Source organism: Medicago truncatula, chromosome 2 (genome assembly GCF_003473485.1).
Source record: "Medicago truncatula cultivar Jemalong A17 chromosome 2, MtrunA17r5.0-ANR, whole genome shotgun sequence".
Lineage (NCBI taxonomy): Eukaryota > Viridiplantae > Streptophyta > Magnoliopsida > Fabales > Fabaceae > Medicago > Medicago truncatula.
In genome coordinates, this window is record NC_053043.1 from 10617750 (window position 1) to 10638934 (window position 21185).

The following is a 21185-nucleotide window of genomic DNA, read 5'->3' on the forward strand; positions in this document are numbered from 1 at the left end:
GGCAGAAATAACTCGTAAAAATAGAATTGGAATCTCTGAAAAGGACTTCATTAAAATGTCACAACTTAAATTTATGTCTTGGAAGATATTTACAATGAAGAACAATCCTAAGTTACCAGACATAAGTAAACAAACCAATATCATATATTAGAGACTACATTTCACAAGGATGACCTCTTTTGATAAAATTTGAAGATTGATTAACTCCTGTAAACATTGTCCTGCTTACTCTAGCTTACCCCCCACCCTGTTGTATATAGATGAATAACTCACCTTACAAAAATGAATCCTAATATTCTCACTAACTAATATACATTCATACTGGTTCATGTTTATGTGTATAACATAACCTCATAACCATCTACCCCAATCATATCTTATCTCAAAATCTAAACACAAATGTGTTTAGATACAACACATTACTTATACCCGATTATCAACGTGGCAGAATTCACTCACGATCAATAATAAAAAAAGTCTTGCAAAGTTAACATAGTCTTAATTCAACCACAATATGCTTAGAGTTTGACAGATTTTTTTTTGCTAAAACATGTTTTGCATTTGTATATTATCAAGATCAAGATTCAGAAAAGATAACATCAAGTTTTATGATTTGGAGAGACTGAAAATTTTATAGGGACTAAAAACTAAATATAAATTTTAATAGTATTAAAAATAGATTTAACTATTCTTTTAAAAATAAAAAAATATACGTCCAATTCAACTATAAAATAAAGAGTAGAGTGATATTTAGATATAAAAAGTTGTCACCGTCCAATTTAAGTGTTGATTGCAAGAGAGAAAATGGAGAGAGAAAAAAACGTTTAATTGATAGAGTAATGATATTTGGACATCCATTTGATGACAACTTTGTTGACAACTTTGTTTTTCTCTATTTTTATTGGTCAAAAACAATGGAGAGAGAAAAAGGAAGAGAGAGGATAAGAGCATCATATGAGTATGAGAGAGAAAGTTGTGAAAAAATAGTTGTACATATATCATTTCTCTAATTGATAAGAGGATTTTGTTGTTGGAAGAGATGAAGATTGTTGTATTTGTTGTTTTTTTCATTTCAAAATGACGAGTTATTTGATGAATAAGGATATAATTTTGTCATTACAATAGTGGTTTTGATGAGTCTTGATTTTGGTCAATTGTGCCACGTGATCAAATTTGATCCCTATTAACAAAAAAATCAATTGATGGACTAAAATAAAAGTAATTTGAAATTACAAGGTCATATTAAAAGAAAGTAATTTTGTGTGAATACCTACATTTTGTTTGTAACACATCTTCTAGAACAATGTAGTAAAAATGAATGAATAGGGTAGTAGAAGTAGATAACCTTGTAGATAATGGGAGATGATATAATTGAAGTTTGGTGCTCCCACCTTGTTGTTGTGTAGAAGGAGAATATGCCATTTGACCTGTTTATCTTGTATACTTTGAATCATATCATATCATAAATAAATTTTGCGCAGCCGAATGACGCAAGATGTGTGATACAATACAAGTCAAATTGGTTGAGCGCGTGGCGTGGGTTGACTATTACCGCTTACAAAATCCAAATACTAATTTCTTACCAAATAAATTTAAGGCGAATTTTAAATCACTATACTACTTAATAAAAATATTACAATTCAAATTAATAATTGTATACGATGTTTCCCTTATTTTATACGTATTTGACCAGTAACACAAATATTTAAAACAAATTAAATTGTTTGTAACTTGTAGCAAACAATGGAACACGACAATATAAAATATCCCTTTAACTGGCTAAATGTATGACAAGTACTATGAATCTTGAGAGGATCCTCTCAATATTGATTGCTAAATATAAGACATTTTCTATTTTATGTTTTCCAAGAGTTTATTTTTTATTTTTTTAAGATATAAATATAAAAATGAATGTTTTTCAAGATTTAAATGTTTTTATTTTTTTATTTATTTCTTTCTTTTATAAATTATCAAGACATTTTTTTTATGAGGATAATGGTTACTTTGTATGCAATCAAGATTATGAAGAACATATTTAACTAAAAAAATTAGATTTAATAGGATTATCTTGTCATTGGATTGTGTGAAGAGAAAGAAATTACCGCATTTTCAAGAATAAGGATCTAGGATAATTGAGCTACTTTATAAAGTGAAGTTATTGTCTTTTCGATGGTTGAAAGCCTATCACGTCGCCCTAGCTTCCGATCTTATTTTTTGTGGACTTCCCTTATATAGTAGTGTTTGGGGTTTGTCACCTAATTAGTGTCTGGCGTTTTTTTCTTCTTCAGCTTTTTGTGCAATTGTGTGTGCTTATGTGTATCTAAACTCTCTTTGTTGATTACTTCTGATAAGTGATATCAAAACCCATCATGTGTATCTATTGAATTATTCATCAAAAACCAAATGATGGGTTTTGTCAAAAAAATAATAATAATAATGGGCACCTTGATTATGCAACAAGTTAAAATCGTAATATAAAATGCAAAGTAGTTAAAATCGATTACGTTACGGTTGTCTTTTGGGCAAAAAATTTAGATTCCAACTCAATTTTAAATCAGAAAAGTAAGAAGATATAATGTAAGTTTGATTAAAACTGGGTCCAATAAGAAGGGACGGGGTTAACTTAGAATATAAACCAATACAATTTCTAAAAAAATATGTTATTTTTAGAGATATAAGTTTTTTTTTTTTTGGTAGTGGTTATTTTTAACTTAAAAAAAAGACAAAGACCAATTTGAAACTTTTTAAATCAAAATTAAAGATCCGATTTTATCTTCATTTTAAGAGCTAATTACTGACTTTTTGTTTTAATTTCTTTAAAAAACTTCTTCAATTTTTAATCTCCTTAAAGTTTTCCGTCCAAACTTTTGATTTCTGCTTTGAATGAATTATCGTTGGAATATTTAGAATAACATCTCCCCAAAAACTAGATGTTTTTTTACCAAAATATTAATTAAATATGAAATTTTTAACAAAAAACACATAAAAATTCGTATTTAATTCTTAAAAAAATATTTTTTTTAGGAGAGACTCTTATAGTTATAAGATTCTAAAGATGATTGCGAAAAAAATTCAAAATTTCAAATGATACACATGAGTTGCCTTAAAAACAGTAGGAAAAGTTGTGATGACAAACTTTTGGATGACTAAAACTCAAAGATAAATAAAAAAATTGAAATTTATATTATATATATATAAAGAAAACAAACTCTTTCAGCTCTTTTGGGCTGATTTTTCTCTTTCTAAAAATGTCACCAATTTTCAATATAAATAACACATGTAATAAATAGATAATAGTCAATTCAAATATTATAGGATGTATATTATGAATTTAGATTTTGTTTTTTTGTTATATTGTTGGTGTCATTGAAATAGATAATCATTGAAATAGTCAATTCAAATATTATAGGTAATTTTCAATATAAATTTATACATATTTGAATGCAACAATGGTGAATTACATCCTATACGAAAATCATGGTGAATTTAGTTAAGAATCATACGAAAAACACCTAAGGAATTGTACCTAAGTTTTCTCACATATATATATATATATATATATATATATATATATATATATATATAGTTTTTTTCATTTATCGTTTAAAAAGTGTAACAAACTATATGAATATATTTATACTTACTTTTTCGTTATCCCAATTATACCCTTAAACAACGTTTTCTATAATAAAAATTGTTGTTGGTGTCATTAAAAAAAATGAATTTAGATTTTGTTTTTTGTTATATTGTTGGTGTCATTGAAATAGATAATCATGGTTAGTTTGATTTGTTAAACTTAAAAACAACAAACATTTATATTTATATTTTTAATCAAAATCAAAATTTCATAAAAAAAATATTATTCATAATTTTTAAACGTTAACGCAATAAAAAAACGGAAAGACAATGTTATATTGTTAAATTTTGCTTTGAGGTAAGAAGTAAGAGGTAAGAGATCTCTTTCGGTTTAACTAGAGAATTTAGATTCAAATTCAATCCGAAAAATGCAACGATGTTACATGTATTAAGGGAGAGCTTAACGAGACAAGTTCTCACATCCTATAACAATATCACAAGTTGGATCATGTCAGAGGAGGTGAGAGAGAACTCACACTTTAATAGGAGATGGAAACTCACACTTTAGTGAAAATTGTTCTCTCAGGTGTGATGCTTAAGTCTCACATCACCTATAAATTAATAAAACATTCAATATATAAGAATGATGTTTTATATATTTAATGTCTTAAGGTTTTGAGCGGAGATACTATGTCCTCCTCTCTCATAGCCATAAAGAGATTAATTTTTACAGTTACGCTTAAAGGATAACTGGTTCACACCAAAACAAAACAAAATGATATTGAACATTTAATAATAAGTGAGGCTTAAATTAAATTTTAATATATGTGACATCTTTTTATCAGCATATGTGATTTATTTATAAAAAAAAAATCTAATATTTTTTCTTTTGTTGGTAGACATGAAAGTTAGGGTTTTAATAGTTGAGTCGACTCCCCATCCACTTTTACCTACTTTTCAAACAAAAACCACAAAATTCATAAATATAAAAATTTGAACATAATAGTAATATACTAATACATTAAAACTATTCTTTCCAAAATAAAATTTTCTTTTTTATTTACACTCCATATATTTCTGGTTACACCCAAATTTTCTTAAAAGTTTTTAAAAATACCAAAATTGCCCTTTTATATAAATTATCTTAATATCTTGATTTCATTCATTGTCACTCTAAAATTTCACCCTCTTTCACCTAGAAACGATCAAACAAACATGTTCAACCAATCTCTGTCATGGAAGATTAAAGAGTGAATCAAAACATTTCATCCATACTCGATTGCGAATTTCTTTTCTTTTTCAATAATGTTAGTTTCAATTTTCTTCTTGTTCAACTGTATTATACAACGATTTCATTTTACATTATTGAGGTTAACTTAAATTCAGTTTAAGTAGGTTCATGTAAACTTAGTTTACGTAACCTACTTAAACTTAGTTTACATGACTTACTTAAATTGAGTTTAAGTATGTACACTTAAACTCAGTTTACATGACCTACTTAAACTAAGTTTACATGTACATACTTAAATTGAGATTACGTAGAATCATTGAGCAAGGTTGAAGTTTTAGATGTACACTTAAACTATATTTACATGACTTACTTAAACTGAGTTTACATGACATACTTAAACTAAAGAGAGGTTTGAGGTGTAACCAAGAAAAAGGAAGAGGCTTTTTGAAAATTAAATTTTATAAAAGAGTAATTTTATCATTTTGTGATGTAACTAAAATTAAAAAGGGTATAATTAAAAAAACTCAAAAAAAAAACTAGTAAAATCAAAGCTAGAAAATATAAATAATATAAAATGACAAAGGTGCACTTTGAACTTTGAACTTCGTAGCTTTCAATAAGTTCAAAAGAGGAACGTTCAGAAAAGCAAACGAATTTCTCAATTTGTTGCGTTCCGCGTTGAAGTGTTCTTCTGCTGTACGATTCTCTTTCAATCCAACTCCACCACCGTACACGGCGGTCGCCGCCTCACTCCGGCCACCTAGGTTTCGCTCCGTTCAGAGAAAGCTTAACTAACTCTTCAATCGTTCGTTTCTCTCAGCAGCTGATCACAATTTACAACAACACACTCTTCTTCTTTTCTTCTTCCTGGTAAGTTTCATAATTTCTATCGAACTTTTATTTTATTTTATTTTTATTTAATTTTCTTTGCTAAATAATTTTATATAATTTTGGTTTTGTTTCATTAATTAAAGGCATTGAATATTGGACACGACTATGAAATTAATTTTGAACTAGGTAAAGTTAATTCACGTGATATATAGCGTTGCGGTGATTTAATGTTCATTAATTTAGTTCAATTTTGGAAACAAACTTTACCTTTCATCCCCTTGAAGAAAAACTTTACCTTTCATATTTTGTAGCTACTCATTAGAATGGTACTAAATTCCATTTTCCCCAATTTTTTGTTGTGTTTATATGAATTGTTTGGTTGTTGAAATTGAAAGTTATGAATGTGGGTGAAGATTTTTACCTTGGGTTTTCGGATGAAAGGGTAGTTTCTGAACTTTTCTGCATTTTTACTTTCCTCTATTATGGTATTAAATATGTTTTTGAGGGTTTTTGTTAAGTATGAAAACAAGTATCTGTGCAAAAATGGATGGATGCAGTCATTGAAATTACCAAATCATTGTTAACTTTTGGGCTTTTAACCATCCGGTTCATAGGGGAAAGGGGCACTGATAATTTGGAGTTTGGTCAGGAGGTAAGTAAAGTCTGGTCAAGGATTGTTCCAGCCAATGACCATGAAACCATGGTCATAGTCTTTATGATAAACTATTTTTTGATTGTGGCATCTCATTGTTATGTTTGATGTGTGTTTGTAGAATCATATATACACCTTGAATTTTGAACCGTAGTCTCAGTTTCATGCTTATGTTATCCATTTGTTTCATTTTCATAGCTCTCTGGCATCTTAATGATGACACCAGAGCCGTCAAGGGAGTTGGAGAAACTTGAAATCACTGGTCATCATGTTAGGGGGAGTACTGAATATGTTAGGCTTGCCATATCCGATGAACCGAGGGTCGCTGAAGCTGAAATGCTACAGCCTCAAGCTGAATCAAGAATTACATCTTTCAAGTGGTGGATGAAAGTCTCTATATGGGGCTTTATCATTGTTATACTTTCACTTCTTCTAGTCAAATGGGGAGTACCCTTTGCTTTTGAAAAGGTACTTCCTCTTACTTCATAATTGTTCTGCTTGCACGGGAGTTGCTTTTCTTGTTCTATCTTTATCGGTGATTTGGGCTTTGCAACTCTTATTCAGAAATTAATCAATACAGTGCTGTTTGGCTCTCATGGTTTATTTTATATTGATAAAATCATGAAATACACGTGTCTATTTCACTCTAATTTCTTGAACCCCAATATTTCATTATCACAAAAGGATTTGAAGTTTGGTAATATGTTCCTTCGTGTCAGATTTCTATGTAATTGGCTACTATTTTTAAAGCGCTGTTAGTTATGTGCTCTCTCCCACTTCAAATAAATTACAAAGCATCCACGAACAGTTTACTATGCTTTAATCATTGAAGAAGGTTAGGGGAACTGAATTGATATCTGCTTTTATCTCATATTGTCAACATTAGTTGGACATAATTTCAATTATGAGAAGTGCTTGGACTTTGGAATGATGACAGTACTGGTTTGTTGTTTGGCTGAGAAAATCAACTCTGTAATGTAATGAGTTAAGGACTATTTTCCTGCCAGTCAGTAGGAATTGTTGCTTCCTCAGTCTCTCATTCTTTTTTCTTGTTTGCACGCATCTTAAAGTCCTTTTGAATATCGTATCTAGAAATTTTGTTTGTTAAATAAACTTGAAGAGGCTGGTGACTTATGTAAACATTGACATTTTTATTGTAGGTTCTTTATCCAGTGATGGAATGGGAAGCAACTGCCTTTGGCCGACCAGTTCTCGCCCTTGTACTCATTGCTTCACTGGCTTTATTTCCAGTATTATTAATCCCTTCTGGCCCTTCCATGTGGTTGGCTGGGATGATTTTTGGTTATGGCCTTGGCTTTGTTATAATAATGGTTGGGACAACCATTGGGATGGTCCTCCCTTACCTGATTGGACTTAAGTTCCGTGACCGTATTCATGTAAGTCATTTTATTTCTCACATGACCACAAGCCTAGTCCTCTAATTTTTTTGAATTTTTATAACTTAAGTAGTTTTCATTGTCTCTTCATGATCTTGTTTTTTACTTTGTTGCTTGTTCAGCAATGGTTAGAGAAATGGCCCCAGAATGCTGCAATGATTAGGCTTGCTGGGGAAGGGAGCTGGTTTCATCAATTTCAAGTGGTTGCTCTGTTTCGAACTTCACCTTTTCCCTACACTATATTCAATTATGCTGTAGTAGTGACAGATATGAAGTTCTGGCCCTACTTTTGTGGATCAGTAGCAGGAATGGTGCCAGAAGCTTTTATCTACATCTACAGGTTTGTTTTTTATTTTCTCTTTATGATAGTTTAGATAGTTGCAGGATGCAGAGCTAGAAGATTGTCCTCATGTAAATCAAAATATACACATTTTTCCAAACCTTATTTGAGAATATTTTTAAGATGCATTGATCCATCCCTTCTCTAGCTATCGCCCTTTTAGGAAGATAGACCAAGAGCCAAATGAAATTAACACAATTATTTTATCGAAAGAAATAAAAATTATTATTATTATTATTATACAGGAAACAACACATCTTACTTGGACCATTCTAATATTTTCATGGTTGGAGAGCAGATTAGTCAGAGTCAAACTTCCTAAATTTTGTTTGACAACAACATATATGAATATGAGAGCTAGATATGTCTTCATTGATGCAAATATGACTGAGTCTAAAGGCTAAACTTGTGTTACTTTTTTTTTTTTTGGTATACTAAACTTGTGTTCTTTATTAATATTTTTATTAATAGATGGGCATATCTTCCTTTTTTTCTTATATGTTAATGGTCAATATTGTGCAGTGGTAGATTAATAAAGAGTCTGGCTGATGCACAGTATGGGAGGCACCACATGACCACAGTGGAAATCGTATACAACATTATTTCTTTCATCATTGCCGTTATTACCATTGTTGGCTTCACTGTTTACGCAAAAAGGACTCTTAATAAACTCAAAATAGCAGAGGCCAATGAAGAAGCTGCCTCTGTTTCTGGGAATGCTAGTCTTGAGATGAAGAAGGTTTCCCCTTGAAATGAAAGGTCTTACATTACACATCCAATTTATTATGACATTAGTGTTCATACTTATGTATCTAATATTTGGTTTAGGACTACTTCCTCTCTCCCAATTTTGAACCCTTTGTAATTACCGGAATCAGCATATGTGGGATGGATAGATCATAGAAATGCATAAACAGTTTTTCATTTTCTGTGTAAGCCTATGCAATTAATAATTATCCACCAATGCATATAAATAATAATAATATAAAGGTAATATAATCAATTGGAAAAAAGATATATTCTAAAATAAAATGGTCTTAAAAATAAACAAATGTATTCACTTTTTTTTGGTACAAAATATATCCACCTATTAAAATAATCAAGAATTTATTTACTATTGCTTCAAAATTAGGCTTGGGTTAATAATCACAAGTGAGACATGATTCATGGCACCACAATAAAAAAAAATAGATTTGAAACACCACAACAACAAAAAAAAAAGGCATGGTTCATGGGTAACAAATAATTTTAACCTTTGGATTTTGTTTATTCATACTAGACTTTTCACCCGTGCGAAATGGCCAATTTCACATTCAATAACAAAATGACATAATTACATAACTCATAAACCAAAACATTCACATTAAGATAATAAAGACAATTGTATTTCACGGACTTCATTTTGATACATTAGTAAAACTTCTTTGTAAACCACGTTTGAAGTACTGATAATGCAAACAATGTCCTAGTTGTGAGGAGAATTTTCAACACATTATCTCATCATCACTTTCACGCTCAACTTTCCCTTGGAGTACTGCCTTCGGACCACTGCTGATCATCGGAGTTCTGCCACAATCATTTTGGTAAACAATCTTCTCCGGCAAAGTAGCAATCTCCACACGCGTCTTCTTCTCCGAGAATATTATTATGTTAACATGGGGTTGTAGATATGTTACTTCGGCTTCTTTTTATTGGATACTATTCATGGTTAGCTTTGAACCAGTCCCATTTCCTTTCGATTAGTCAATTTCTGATTTAATACATACTACAATTGAAACCTTGTATGTTCTCGGACCTTGATCTTCTAATTACACACCAATGTATGGTAAGGAATCAAATTTTTGAAGTTTTGAGATGAAGGGCTTGGCTGGGATTGTTTGAGCTTCACGTAAAGTTCAAAAGTTGAAGTGTCTCAATCAAAATTCTTCCTCCCTTCTTATCACATATTTTGGTGGTCGATCTTGAGTGACCAGCGGTGACCCGAAGGCCGAACTCTGATGACCGGTGGTGGTATGACAGCAACACAGATCTACGAGATGAAGGAGGGTGAAAGTGTGGGAGGGATAATGGTGTTTACTGACCAAATGTTAAAATTTTATTTGTGCGTGGTAGCCATGAATGACTTCAAAAACAACGTCTCCACCACTTTGGGATCAGTTTTTAGTCCTACATTTCCGGTCCAAAAACAAATCGAATGAAACAAATTTGTACTGCAGGAAAAAAAAAATCACTTGAAACAAATGAACATTGCCTTGAGTAGATGAGTAGTTTTTAATGTAATTAAAATAAATGTATTTATCCAAATGGGAATGTAAATCGAATATTTCACACATATAACTCTCGAATATGTCCATTTTTTTTTTGTGTTATCAACTCTTTCAATACTTTTATTGGTAAAAATTGTAAGCGTTCATGAAACATTATTTTTATTGAAATGACTTCAATGACATATTAAGTGCTACGTCTGATTGTTATGTTAAATTGAATAGTCCTAATTGTTGTACTCTAATTTTGTATAACCCAAAGGGAAAAGCAAATTATAACATGACAAATTTAAGTATATTTTCTCATGTGTTTTTTTCTTCTTATTATCATTCACTTAAAACATTTATAAATATCATGATTTCTTCAAATCCATAATTTTCTCAATTTGTTATGATCATAAAAAATTTATTCTAAGTGAGAAACAACATGAAATGCAGCTAAAACAAATGCATGTTTTATCCATTATAACATGTTTTATTTTTCCTTTTTGTTGGACCAAAATATAATATGTTTTTTCTGTAGTGATCGGGGTTCGAACCCCTGACCTTGCATATTTTATACATTGTTCATACCAAAATATAATATGTTAAAATAAAAAACCTAAAATGTAGAATTCGTATTTTATTTTACTTGCTTATTCATCCACCCCTAAAGATATTAAAATACAAAAAGATGGACTTTTCCTCACATTTTATAGTGGTGTGTGCATTATTTATCTATTTTTACTCATCTTAACTGTTTGTTTTAATTTATCCTATAATGACCTTTTCTTTTGTTGTTAAAATAAAATAATAAAAAAAAAAGAATACAACAGGATCCAAATAGAAATAAATATAGCATAAGAGACAAATTTTAATAATAATGGATTGCTTACAAGGGCCATATACTTTTCCAACTTTTCTCCCAAAAGGCAAATATATTTAGTGCTGTACTCTATTATCCTTACATATAATAAACTAAATTACTTAACTAATAGGGACAATAATCAACTTAAATCCAACCAACTTATCTGATCAAAATAAAAAATCCAACCAACTTCGAGTATATTTCTGTTTATAAAAAAAACAATTAAAATTAAAAAATAATTTACAATCAAATTAATGATTCTTATTTTATAATTTTTTAAATAAGAAAAATTTCATTTACAAATTAAATCAGTTCATAAAATGGTCCATTCAAATAAATAACACACCTAATAAGTTGCTCAGACATGATGACATATGATTAGGATCAACAACCATATAATTACTGTGACATCCCAATGTTTTTTTTTTCTTTCTTTTCCTTATTTAATTTGTATTAAGAATCAAATATTGTATTCACACTCTTTCATGTACAATCATGATGAATTCATGCTAGTGAATATGTAATCAAAGAATGCATTAGGTCTTTTCCAAAGGAGATTGAATAATAGGGTGAAGTTCAATTGTAGATGATATTGCATGATCTTCCATCATGATAATCGCTTGTTCACCAATTTGAGAATGTTGGTTTGATTCTTTGGTCATTCTGTGGAACAAGGGAGACGATTCCATTTCCGCCTTATCATCAACCTTGTCAAGTTTACCCCTACTACCCATCTGCTCCAATTCAGTGGAGATTAAACCAAAGAACAAAAACATGTTAGAGTTTTTATCAAAGCTTATACGTTTTAATCGATGCATGTCGATAAGATAGATTATCCCAACCTGAGTGACAAGAGTGTAAAGAGGCAAGGTGCTGTAACTGCAAAGCACTTGAACAATTACACTGCACAACATTACAACTAAGCAGTGAGATGAGAATTCAGAACATATCACATATGGTTCTTAGTAGAGCAATATAACATGATCAAAGAGTACATTATGATTTTATATTTATCATTTTGAAGAGTATGTTACCCCATTACAATTCTTGGGATGATGTAGGCTACTTTCTCCATAATGCATGAATCAAATCCATATGTGGACTACAGAAAGAGGATAAGACTTAATGTTAGATAGCCAAAAAGATTTTACTAAGTTGAGTGAAATTTAGTTCTACAATGATTTTATGTAACAAGAGTAGAAGATAAAAGGCGGCTCAATGCACAAGGCTCCCACCCGGTGGGGTCTGGGCAGGACAGATGTACACAGCCTTACCACCACACGTGGAGAGGCTGATTTAGAATTCGAACATGTGACACGGCAACAATCTTACCATTGCGCCAAGTCTCGTCCTCTCTGTAAGAGTAGAAGATACAATTGAAAGTTATATTTCCTTTGATTTGAAAGGGGAGTTTAGAGTGAAAACACTCACCCAAATCCAAAAGAAAAACGCGATCTCAAAAGAGTTCTGAAACAAAGTGAAGTGAAGTAAGTCGAGGACAATGGCCGGGCGGTTAAACCAAAAGTATTCATCTGATGGCTTCACTCGTTCAGTTGGATATTCCTTCGCTACCGACTCCTGGCCTAATCGAGTGATTATGTGCTCTAACTTTGCCCCCACAAGAAGTAGAATCTGTTTCATCACCAAACTTACTATAAGTCTCATTAATATTCCATTCTTTAATACTCACTGTTACTTTTGCTAGAATTGTTTACCTTTTTCATATAATACCTTAACAATTTATTATTTGATTTCACCTATATATCTCTATGCATTAAATAGAAATGGGTATTATTGACAAAAAAATTGTTAATGTTGTATTGAACATTGAAAACGACAAATAAATAGAAACAAAATATTTCCAAAAAAATGACAGTTAAAAAGGAAAGGAGGGAGTAATATACTAATATTGTTAACAAAGCACTGACTTTGAAAGAATTTGGTTTCTTACTATTAATGGTAAAAAGGCTAACCAGAAATAAGTGTGCCACCCTGCATATAGTAAACTCATATCAGTAGGTAGATTCTAAAATGTCATTGTTAAATAAAACATTGCTAAAGAGAATCATTGGTTTACCTTCAAGATTCAACAGCAAAAAAAGCACAACAAAGAGCCACAGGTACCAACTATGGTATGTATAACAATCAAGAAAAGTTAACGTTTCTTGCATTAAACAAAACATAGATAAACATGTTTTGAGAATTGAGACTTTGAACCCTCACCTTATGCCTATAACTTTTCTGAAGTCAACTTCAAGTGTCCTCGTGATGTAGCTATGAAAATTAAAATTGGGATCGTTCGGGTAGTGTTCCTGGTAAAAAGGTTACAATACAAAGAATATATCTTATGCTGTATACATATGCTAAAATTAATTATTCTCAGAGAGATTAACTGTATATAATTTGACATGATTGTAACCTTGATAAATCCATGTCGCAACGCAAGGTAGTCATATTTTGCAACTGAGCCATAAAATTGTTTGAAGAATGATCTCTGGCAACACAAACACAAACTGAAGGTGAGTACATAATCAGAAAAACCATCTCACAAGTATAAAATTTGCACTTTAGTAGCAAGTTTATGGCTCATTTACAGCTTATCTTAATTTATCTGTATTCACAATCTCCTCTGAAGCATGTATATATTCTGTTAGAAGGTCTCATGTGTCACTTTGGTGATTAATAATAACTGGTGCAAGCATGTTATTGTTTTAAAAAAATTACAGTATTTAGTCTGTCTTCCATGGTTATGTGTCCGTTCATTCAATGCATTTTAGGCAGGAATACATCATACTATAGCTTAAAGTTGGAATAAGACAAGGGCCTGTTTGGATTGACTTATTTGAACTTATCTACCAGCATAAGCAATTGTGAAGTTATTTGGGAGAGCTTGGAAACAGCCTATGACATGTCCATAAGCTATTTTCAGCTTATTTTCTTAAGCTCTTCAGCATAGCTTATGAAAACAACTTATAACTTACAAAAAAACAATTTCACTATATACTATCTTTTGTTATAGAAATAGCTTATACACGACACGAGCACTTGTATGATAAACATTTATGCTATGAACGCTTAATTAAGTTGTTTATTCAACCAAGGTCTAAATGAGGTTATGAAGAAAATCACATAGAGAATTCAAGGACTTACAAACCAACCAACAACAGCTGCTTTTCTCCAATACCCCTGGGCATGTTTGTTGAAGAACTCGTCTATCTCTGATCTAAGAGTTTCACCTGCAGATGATGAGAAAAGCTAGAACTTTGGAAAATCCAAAAAGATAAAGTTGTTCAATTTCTAATATATTGATGACCCTGAATTTAAGATTCAAATTACCACTCGAATTTGTCGTCTTCTTCCTAGCATGATCCTCCCAGCTTTTCCACTGACGGATCTATTTCAGATAAAATACAAACATAATTACGCTGCAATTCATGCGTGGACTAATATTTTTATTAGTAAGTACTATGTCAGCTTCATAGAGTATATCATTTGCCAATTGATTACCCTTGCACCTCCAAGAATCATTGTTGTGACACAGAAAACTACATGTACAACAGCCAATACAAAGATGAATATGTGAAGGTGATGCAATCCTTCCAGTGATAGCAGTGGTACCTTCCCCTGCTTAGGAAAAAAGAAGAAAGGAATATAAATACAAATCTTGTTAGCATACAATTTCATTTATTTTCATCTACTATCTGGACTGAGAGTTTTTTCTTCCAATTTCACATGATTTCAATATTTTTGTCAGTAAATTCAGTAGCAACCTTAGTGAATCAAAATCAAATTCATCAACTATTACCTCTAGCCTACAGTGCTGCGAACCAGTATCTGTGGATAAAAGCCTTCTTCTGTTGATTATAGTATCATAGTGATCATGTTCTGAACCTTGAACAGATTCATGAGACCTCTTGCATGGAAGCATTTGGGTTGCATGCTCAGGTGAGATGCAAATGTGACTTATTACACCTTGAAAGACGGTTAAGAGAAGGGAAATGAACCCTAAAAGCATCAACTCTGCCAAAGCATCACAAAGGTACACATAGGTTAGGCTAAAGAATCATGTTAGACATCTACAGAAAAATTATAACAAAGGTTTATAGGAATTGAGGACAAAGTTTGTGTTATTTACATAGTTGTATTTACTTTCTTTGCAGGTCAAAATGTGAACATCCAAAAGTTATATGATGCTTCAACGTCATAGTAGTATATATAAAGAACTTTGATATTGGACTAGAAAGTTAATTAAATTCAAGCTTACATACCTTCTTGCAATTTATTCAAGGCTCTATATAATGCTTTCTGCTTTTTCCTCTTTAAGTACTGTAAAATTCAATCCAACAAAAAAACTCATCATGAACAAAATAAGTCATTAAAATAAGGAAATTAGATAGCTACAGTATTAAAATGTTTCATTCAAATTGGCAAAAACTGAATTGAACCACAAAAGAAGACGCTCTCGCCAGCTTATCAAGCCTAAACATTACTATATTTGTGTTCATGCCAAAGTAATTATAACTCAAATATCAAATAGGAGTCAATGTTCTAGCACTTGTGGCGTTAGCATATCCAAAGCAATTAAAATCCAGTACTTATGCTTGCTTCCATGAATTGAAACCATAATGCAGAAGAATAGAATTGGATCATGAAGGTGACAGAAATGTGAAAATATGAGATGATTTACCTTTCCAAGGCGGTGAAGGGCACGCTCAGCGCACAGAGAGATGAAAACAATGATGGAGCAAACAACTGCAACAATCCATGTTGGTGTATATTCAAGAGACTCGTTCAGTTCTTCTTCTGCCATGTTTTTTTATCAATACTGTTTGGCAGAGGAATGTGTTGATGACAATTCTTTTTTTCTGTTTAATATATACATGTTTGACAGAAAGTGATAGGAGTTAAGGAAACTATATTCTGCAGAGTTTATGTATTCCAGCAAGCAAGGAATGTTTTTCCTAGACATCAAGGCATATCCACAGCTAAATGGAGTTGGCATAAAAAGTAGAACTAGATTCTAAAGTTCTGATCGCGATTATAGTATGACGAAAAAACATAACTTGTTTCACACCCATGATACAGACATGTGTTTCAGGTTTTTTCTTTTCTGAGATAAAGATCTTGCATAAAAGAAGATAAAACAAGCTATGACAGTGGTGTCCTTGTGTTGTGTGTGTATGTGCGCACGTGTGTGTGTTTGTGCGTGTGGCCGAAGCCAAGTTTATTTCGGATACACCACATGCTAAATAAGGAAAAGGACGATTCATAGTATCTACAACTATGCTTGTACATGCAAAGATCCATGCTAGCTATATTGCAACAATAGAATGAAAGAGAACATAGGCTCCACAAGAGAAAGGTTTTATATGAATGGAGGCAGAATGAAAGAAGTCATGAAGAGTAAAACTGTAACCACATTAGATAACATTGTCATACAATTACAAGCTGTTCAGTTTTTATGGTTACAGAATATATGATTTGGTTTTATATATAGAGGTAGACTGAAAGAGGTCAAGAGTAAAACTGTAACCACATTAGATGAAACTGTCAAATATTACAATCTGTTCAGTTTTTATGTTTAAAGAATACAAGATTTGGTTTTGATACAAATATACTATGTATATCACAAAAAGAAAAAAAAAATAAACAAAGAGACACTCTCAAGCACCACTTTATCAAAAGTCTTAATTCTACTCTGAGTCGCCATTAGCCACAACCAACTAGATTCACTAGGCCAAGCTTCATCGCCTTGTCTTCAAAATTTTCCTTGAACTTTTAGTTGATACAAAATAACAGAAGTTACCAATGCACTCAAGTCGCTCGTGGTACTTGCTGGAGAAAAGATAACAAACAGCATGACACCTTATGGTTTCCATGGTGCTGGAGGTGGTGGTGGTGTTGGAAACATTGGCGGAACAGCAGAGAAAAGGGTATTTTTATCAATCGGTATGCTTTTGTCGCCTGACAATGCAACTAATGCTGCTACTAAACCGGCATTTCCAGCAAGTGTTGGCTCTGTGTAGTTGTAGTTTTTTCGAACATCATGAAAACCATCGTGCCTGTCAGGACCAGCAACCATGGCACCAACAAGTATATTTGGATTTGGCTTTGATGATTCCCTCCATTTCCATCCGCCTTTACAGTTATACTTAACCTTGTTCTTTGGTATAGACGCAGCTCTATGGTGGACATGTTTTGGATAATGATTACCAAAACCAACAACATAACTCATTTTCCGTGGATTCTTACCAAGGATGTAATCAATCTGCAAAAATACAACACGGAAGCAAAAAAAATAAATTAGCGCAGATGTCATAGTGATTTCAATTATGGCCATGTGTGGGTTAACAACTTAATTAAGCACTTAAAGCATAAGCATTAATGTATAAGTTATTTCTATTATAAACTGTTTCCATAAACTATTCTGGAGAGCTTGTGAAAATTAGCTGAAAACAACTTATGATCATGTCATAAGCTGTTTCCACAATCTCTCCCAAACAGTCTCACGAGTACTTATGTCAATAGAGTAGCCCAACTAAGTCGATCCAAACAGACCCTATGTCAAGAAGAGCTAGCTCCCACATATAACTCGACTAAAGGAGCAGCATGTCACGCACCTGTGTCCTGGCAAACTCACGGAGTTTTTCAGTTGAAAAGAAGTTAGGTCCACAATACCATCCAGGAGTATCAGCGGCATCAAGGTAATCACTGTATAGGGTAGCCAAAAAGGCTGCATTGACAACATATTGGAGAGGCTGAGGCCTACCATGGTTTAATTGAATCAAGCCTCCTGTGTGCATAACAAATAGCAACATTTGCATCAGAATAGAAATTGGAAAATCATGAACTCTGGTGCCTTGCATCAGAATAGAAATTGGAAAATCGAGAACTCTGGTGCTGAGTTAAAAGCTTTGTTACCTTTGGTTCTGTTAAAGCTTGTGAAAACAGGTAGGTAGGAGCACATGACGATGCTGGTCTGATTGTGGAAGGTCCTTAGAATTTCTTCATATGGATATCCAGGACTCAAGAACAACCTCAAACGACTAAGAAGAACCTATATATAAAATGTCAAAGTCAAATTAGGCAAATGTAATTGTAACCAAAATTGCTTCGATCAGCAATGATATGATACAAAGAATAAATTAAGATCCACTTGCAAGGGAATATACAGGAGATGGAACACTAAAGGTGAATCAATGAAATGAGATAGTGGAATTGGAAAAAAGGGAATTGTTCAAAACCATGAAAAAGGCATAGCAGAACTTATGACACATTTAGTTCAAATACTATCCAAGAACCGGGTGCAATAATACCAGAACATGAATAAATGAAACTTCAAAGAATTAAAATTGAAATGTTTTTTTCGCAAAAAATTATTTTCAAATTAAGAATGAACCAAACAACTTGTTAAAAAATTTCAAGGAGCAGTTAACAGATGATCCTGATTCAGGTTTGATCAATTGTTCACACAGAAACAACCAAAAACACCACAACTATCATTCAAATATAATTCTTGTAAATTGTAAAATGAAAAGGCATAAGAAAAACCACAGAAATTCATCATATCATATCAACTAAGACACGTGAATCTAATTTACAAACAATGAAACCAGAAAAACATGAGCATGTCATAACAAAGAATCTCTACAAAATTACCTGAGCACCAGCAAGCTTGTTATCCCAGCTAAATACACCATAATCAGGGCCTCCCCAGAAAGCACCAGCATGCTTAGCAATGCCGGGAGTAGTAGCAAGCTTAAGGTACGAGTTATTTCCGGTTGCAAAGTACATCCAGGCGCCTCCCCAAACAAACTCATCAAAGTAGCCGGTAGAATTGTAGAATGTTGCAGCCTCGGACCTACCTGGACTGTATCTACCTCTCTGATCCCTGGAAAACTTGAAGAGTGTAGTGGCACCGTGAACAAGTTTCTTGGAATAGGCTTTGTTGTCTTTGAAAACAATGGATGCAGCAGCCAAGGCAGCGGCCATTTCCGCAGCAAGATCTGAACAACTGTGGCATTCAGTGACTGGCCTGTCATAGTCAATATCCTCTGGGCGCATCCAGCAGTAGTGATCATTAGGAGTCGTACTATCTTCCCCGGTAACTCCACTCCCAACCTATCAAAGAACACCAAACACATGAGATCGACAATCACAAAGAGTTCCAGTGATCAACAAGGTAAATTGACTAAACCATCTCTTTCTACGGAATCCACACTGCAGATGAGATCCACAAAGCTTAACACAAATAACTAATTCTATTACGTGTGTGTTTGGTTTTGCGACGATAAAAATTGATTTATATGAAGTGATTTATATTTTGATACATTCAAGCAAAGGTTTGTTGAACAATAAATTCAAGGTTAAAGATCATCCAAAATCGACATAATAAACATAAGCAGATAATCAAATCCAAATCCAAATCAAGAGTTGAAAGCAAGAAGGTTTGGTACCTGTGCAGCGAGGGTGGTAATGGTATCAGCAGTACTATTGAATGTCTTGAGAAAATAATCAGTGCCCCATTTAATGAGTTCCTTCACATGGTTAAGCTCCCCAGTAGCTTCGTATTTACCACTGTACTCGATGACACTCCAACTCAACATGGTGATAGAAAAAGCTTGAGGAAAATTGAATTTGATGGCATCCCCAGCATCATAATACCCACCAACCAGATCCTTGATTGCAGCCGATACACCATCACCTTTTCCATCTTGCATACCTGAGTTTCCCCTCCAAGAAACATTGTTATGCTTAGGAAGTTTTCCAGCTGCACAAACCCACAAACACAAATCAAATTAATATAGCAAAAAAAAAAAAGATCCATTTTCATCAAAAATCAAACTTCACACAATTAGATCCTACTTGACAAACATAAAAGTCCATTTTCATCTAAAATCAAATTTTACACTATTAATCACATATCAAAATTGTTTGTTGACAAAATTCACATATCAAATTTAGATGGCATAAAAAAAATACATTTTCCTAAAAAAAAAAAAAATTTATACTATTAGTCTTTATATGACACAGAAAAAATAGATCCCAGATCAGATCAAGTAAATTTACTACCGTAAAAACCTATGTCATGAAAAATCAAATTTTACACTATTAATAACATCAAATTAGATTTTTTTGCAAAATTGAGCTAACATAAGCAAAAAAAAAAACTTTTTCCTCAAATAATCAAACTTCACACTATTATTATTCACAAATCAAATCAAGCAATTGAGTAAAAAAACACATTTTTATCAACAAAAAATAAATAAAATGTTGAGAATGAGTTAGTCCTTATAAAAGAAAATGAAAAAGAGCAAAAGGGTAAGCTTACATTTTTGGGCATTGAAGAACATAAGAGCTTTATGAAGAGCAAGAGTATAATTATCAGGAGGAGGATGTTTCTTATGATGTCTAGGAACAGTTTTAACAATCAAAGTAACAAAACCAGCAACAAAAGCAGCAAACAATATTGTTCCAACAGTCCAAACAAAGATCTTGCGGCTGACAATGATACAACCCAGATCTACATATTTCTTCTTCTTCTTCTGTTCTGTTGGACCTAACAACCAACTCTGTTGTGTTTCATCTAAAGGTCTTGATAAAGCTGCTCTATCTAACTCATTTAGGTTCCTGCTACGATCTTCATCTGTTGCTGAATCTGTTGCATTGATTTCCAATGGTCCTCCCCATGGATCACGTCCGTACATGCTCATTTTGGTTATGCCACCGACAAAGATGAACAAGTTAGAGAGAGAAACAAAACAAACATGAGATGTATGAATGTGTTTATGTATGTATGTATGTATCTATGTCTTGTTTTTCTCTCTCTAGAACTGGAAAATAGAAATGGAGTGAGAAGTGAAATGAATGAGCTGAGTTGAACTATAAGTCCATTTGTGTTTGCTGGCTGGTTTTTAGCTGTCTCTGCATGTGATTCTTTTTATATATATTTTTCTTCATTTTCTTTATTTTATTATTTTAATTTTTGCATTGGCTATAATCTCAACTTGTATTTTATTATAGGTAAATGTATTACTTGTTACTAAG

At 32.3% G+C, this 21185-nt stretch overlaps 3 protein-coding genes across 6 annotated transcripts; 1 reads left to right on the forward strand and 2 right to left on the reverse strand.

Annotated features, from left to right (window-relative positions):
• The first annotated feature begins 5386 nt into the window (after nucleotides 1-5386).
• On the forward strand, nucleotides 5387-8980 carry LOC11406469 (uncharacterized protein HI_0703). Of its 2 annotated transcripts, none has more exons than XM_024775687.2 (5): nucleotides 5387-5677; nucleotides 6489-6758; nucleotides 7451-7687; nucleotides 7810-8027; nucleotides 8550-8980. In XM_024775687.2, the coding sequence occupies exons 2-5, from the start codon at nucleotides 6504-6506 to the stop codon at nucleotides 8776-8778; spliced, it is 939 nt and encodes a 312-aa protein (XP_024631455.1). In that variant the 5' UTR covers nucleotides 5387-5677; nucleotides 6489-6503; the 3' UTR covers nucleotides 8779-8980. The 2 variants fall into 2 exon arrangements, with proteins under 2 accessions (XP_024631455.1, XP_039686320.1); XM_039830386.1 differs by lacking the exon at nucleotides 5387-5677 and adding an exon at nucleotides 5942-6080.
• A 2459-nt stretch (nucleotides 8981-11439) lies between these two features.
• On the reverse strand, nucleotides 11440-16035 carry LOC11407196 (MLO-like protein 13). 3 transcript variants are annotated; one of them, XR_005644080.1, is made up of 15 exons: nucleotides 15826-16035; nucleotides 15407-15464; nucleotides 14944-15158; nucleotides 14646-14762; nucleotides 14475-14532; nucleotides 14289-14374; nucleotides 13558-13632; nucleotides 13362-13450; nucleotides 13216-13265; nucleotides 13090-13130; nucleotides 12570-12770; nucleotides 12471-12493; nucleotides 12173-12240; nucleotides 11981-12041; nucleotides 11791-11872 (listed from the first exon to the last, which is right to left on the reverse strand). XR_005644080.1 is itself a non-coding variant. In XM_003594376.4 (14 exons), exons 1-14 carry the CDS (start codon nucleotides 15946-15948, stop codon nucleotides 11675-11677), a joined length of 1440 nt encoding a protein of 479 aa, XP_003594424.2. In that variant the 5' UTR covers nucleotides 15949-16031; the 3' UTR covers nucleotides 11440-11674. The 3 variants fall into 3 exon arrangements, 2 of the variants coding, with proteins under 2 accessions (XP_003594424.2, XP_039686321.1); XM_003594376.4 differs by lacking the exon at nucleotides 12471-12493 and having other exon boundaries at nucleotides 11440-11872; nucleotides 15826-16031; XM_039830387.1 differs by lacking the exons at nucleotides 11791-11872; nucleotides 11981-12041; nucleotides 12471-12493 and having other exon boundaries at nucleotides 12169-12240; nucleotides 15826-16031.
• A 507-nt stretch (nucleotides 16036-16542) lies between these two features.
• LOC11412111 (endoglucanase 25) lies at nucleotides 16543-21065 on the reverse strand. Its single transcript, XM_003594377.4, has 6 exons — nucleotides 20470-21065; nucleotides 19595-19908; nucleotides 18798-19259; nucleotides 18060-18195; nucleotides 17759-17931; nucleotides 16543-17406 (listed from the first exon to the last, which is right to left on the reverse strand). The coding sequence occupies exons 1-6, from the start codon at nucleotides 20849-20851 to the stop codon at nucleotides 17005-17007; spliced, it is 1869 nt and encodes a 622-aa protein (XP_003594425.1). The 5' UTR covers nucleotides 20852-21065; the 3' UTR covers nucleotides 16543-17004.
• Between the last annotated feature and the right edge of the window lie 120 nt (nucleotides 21066-21185).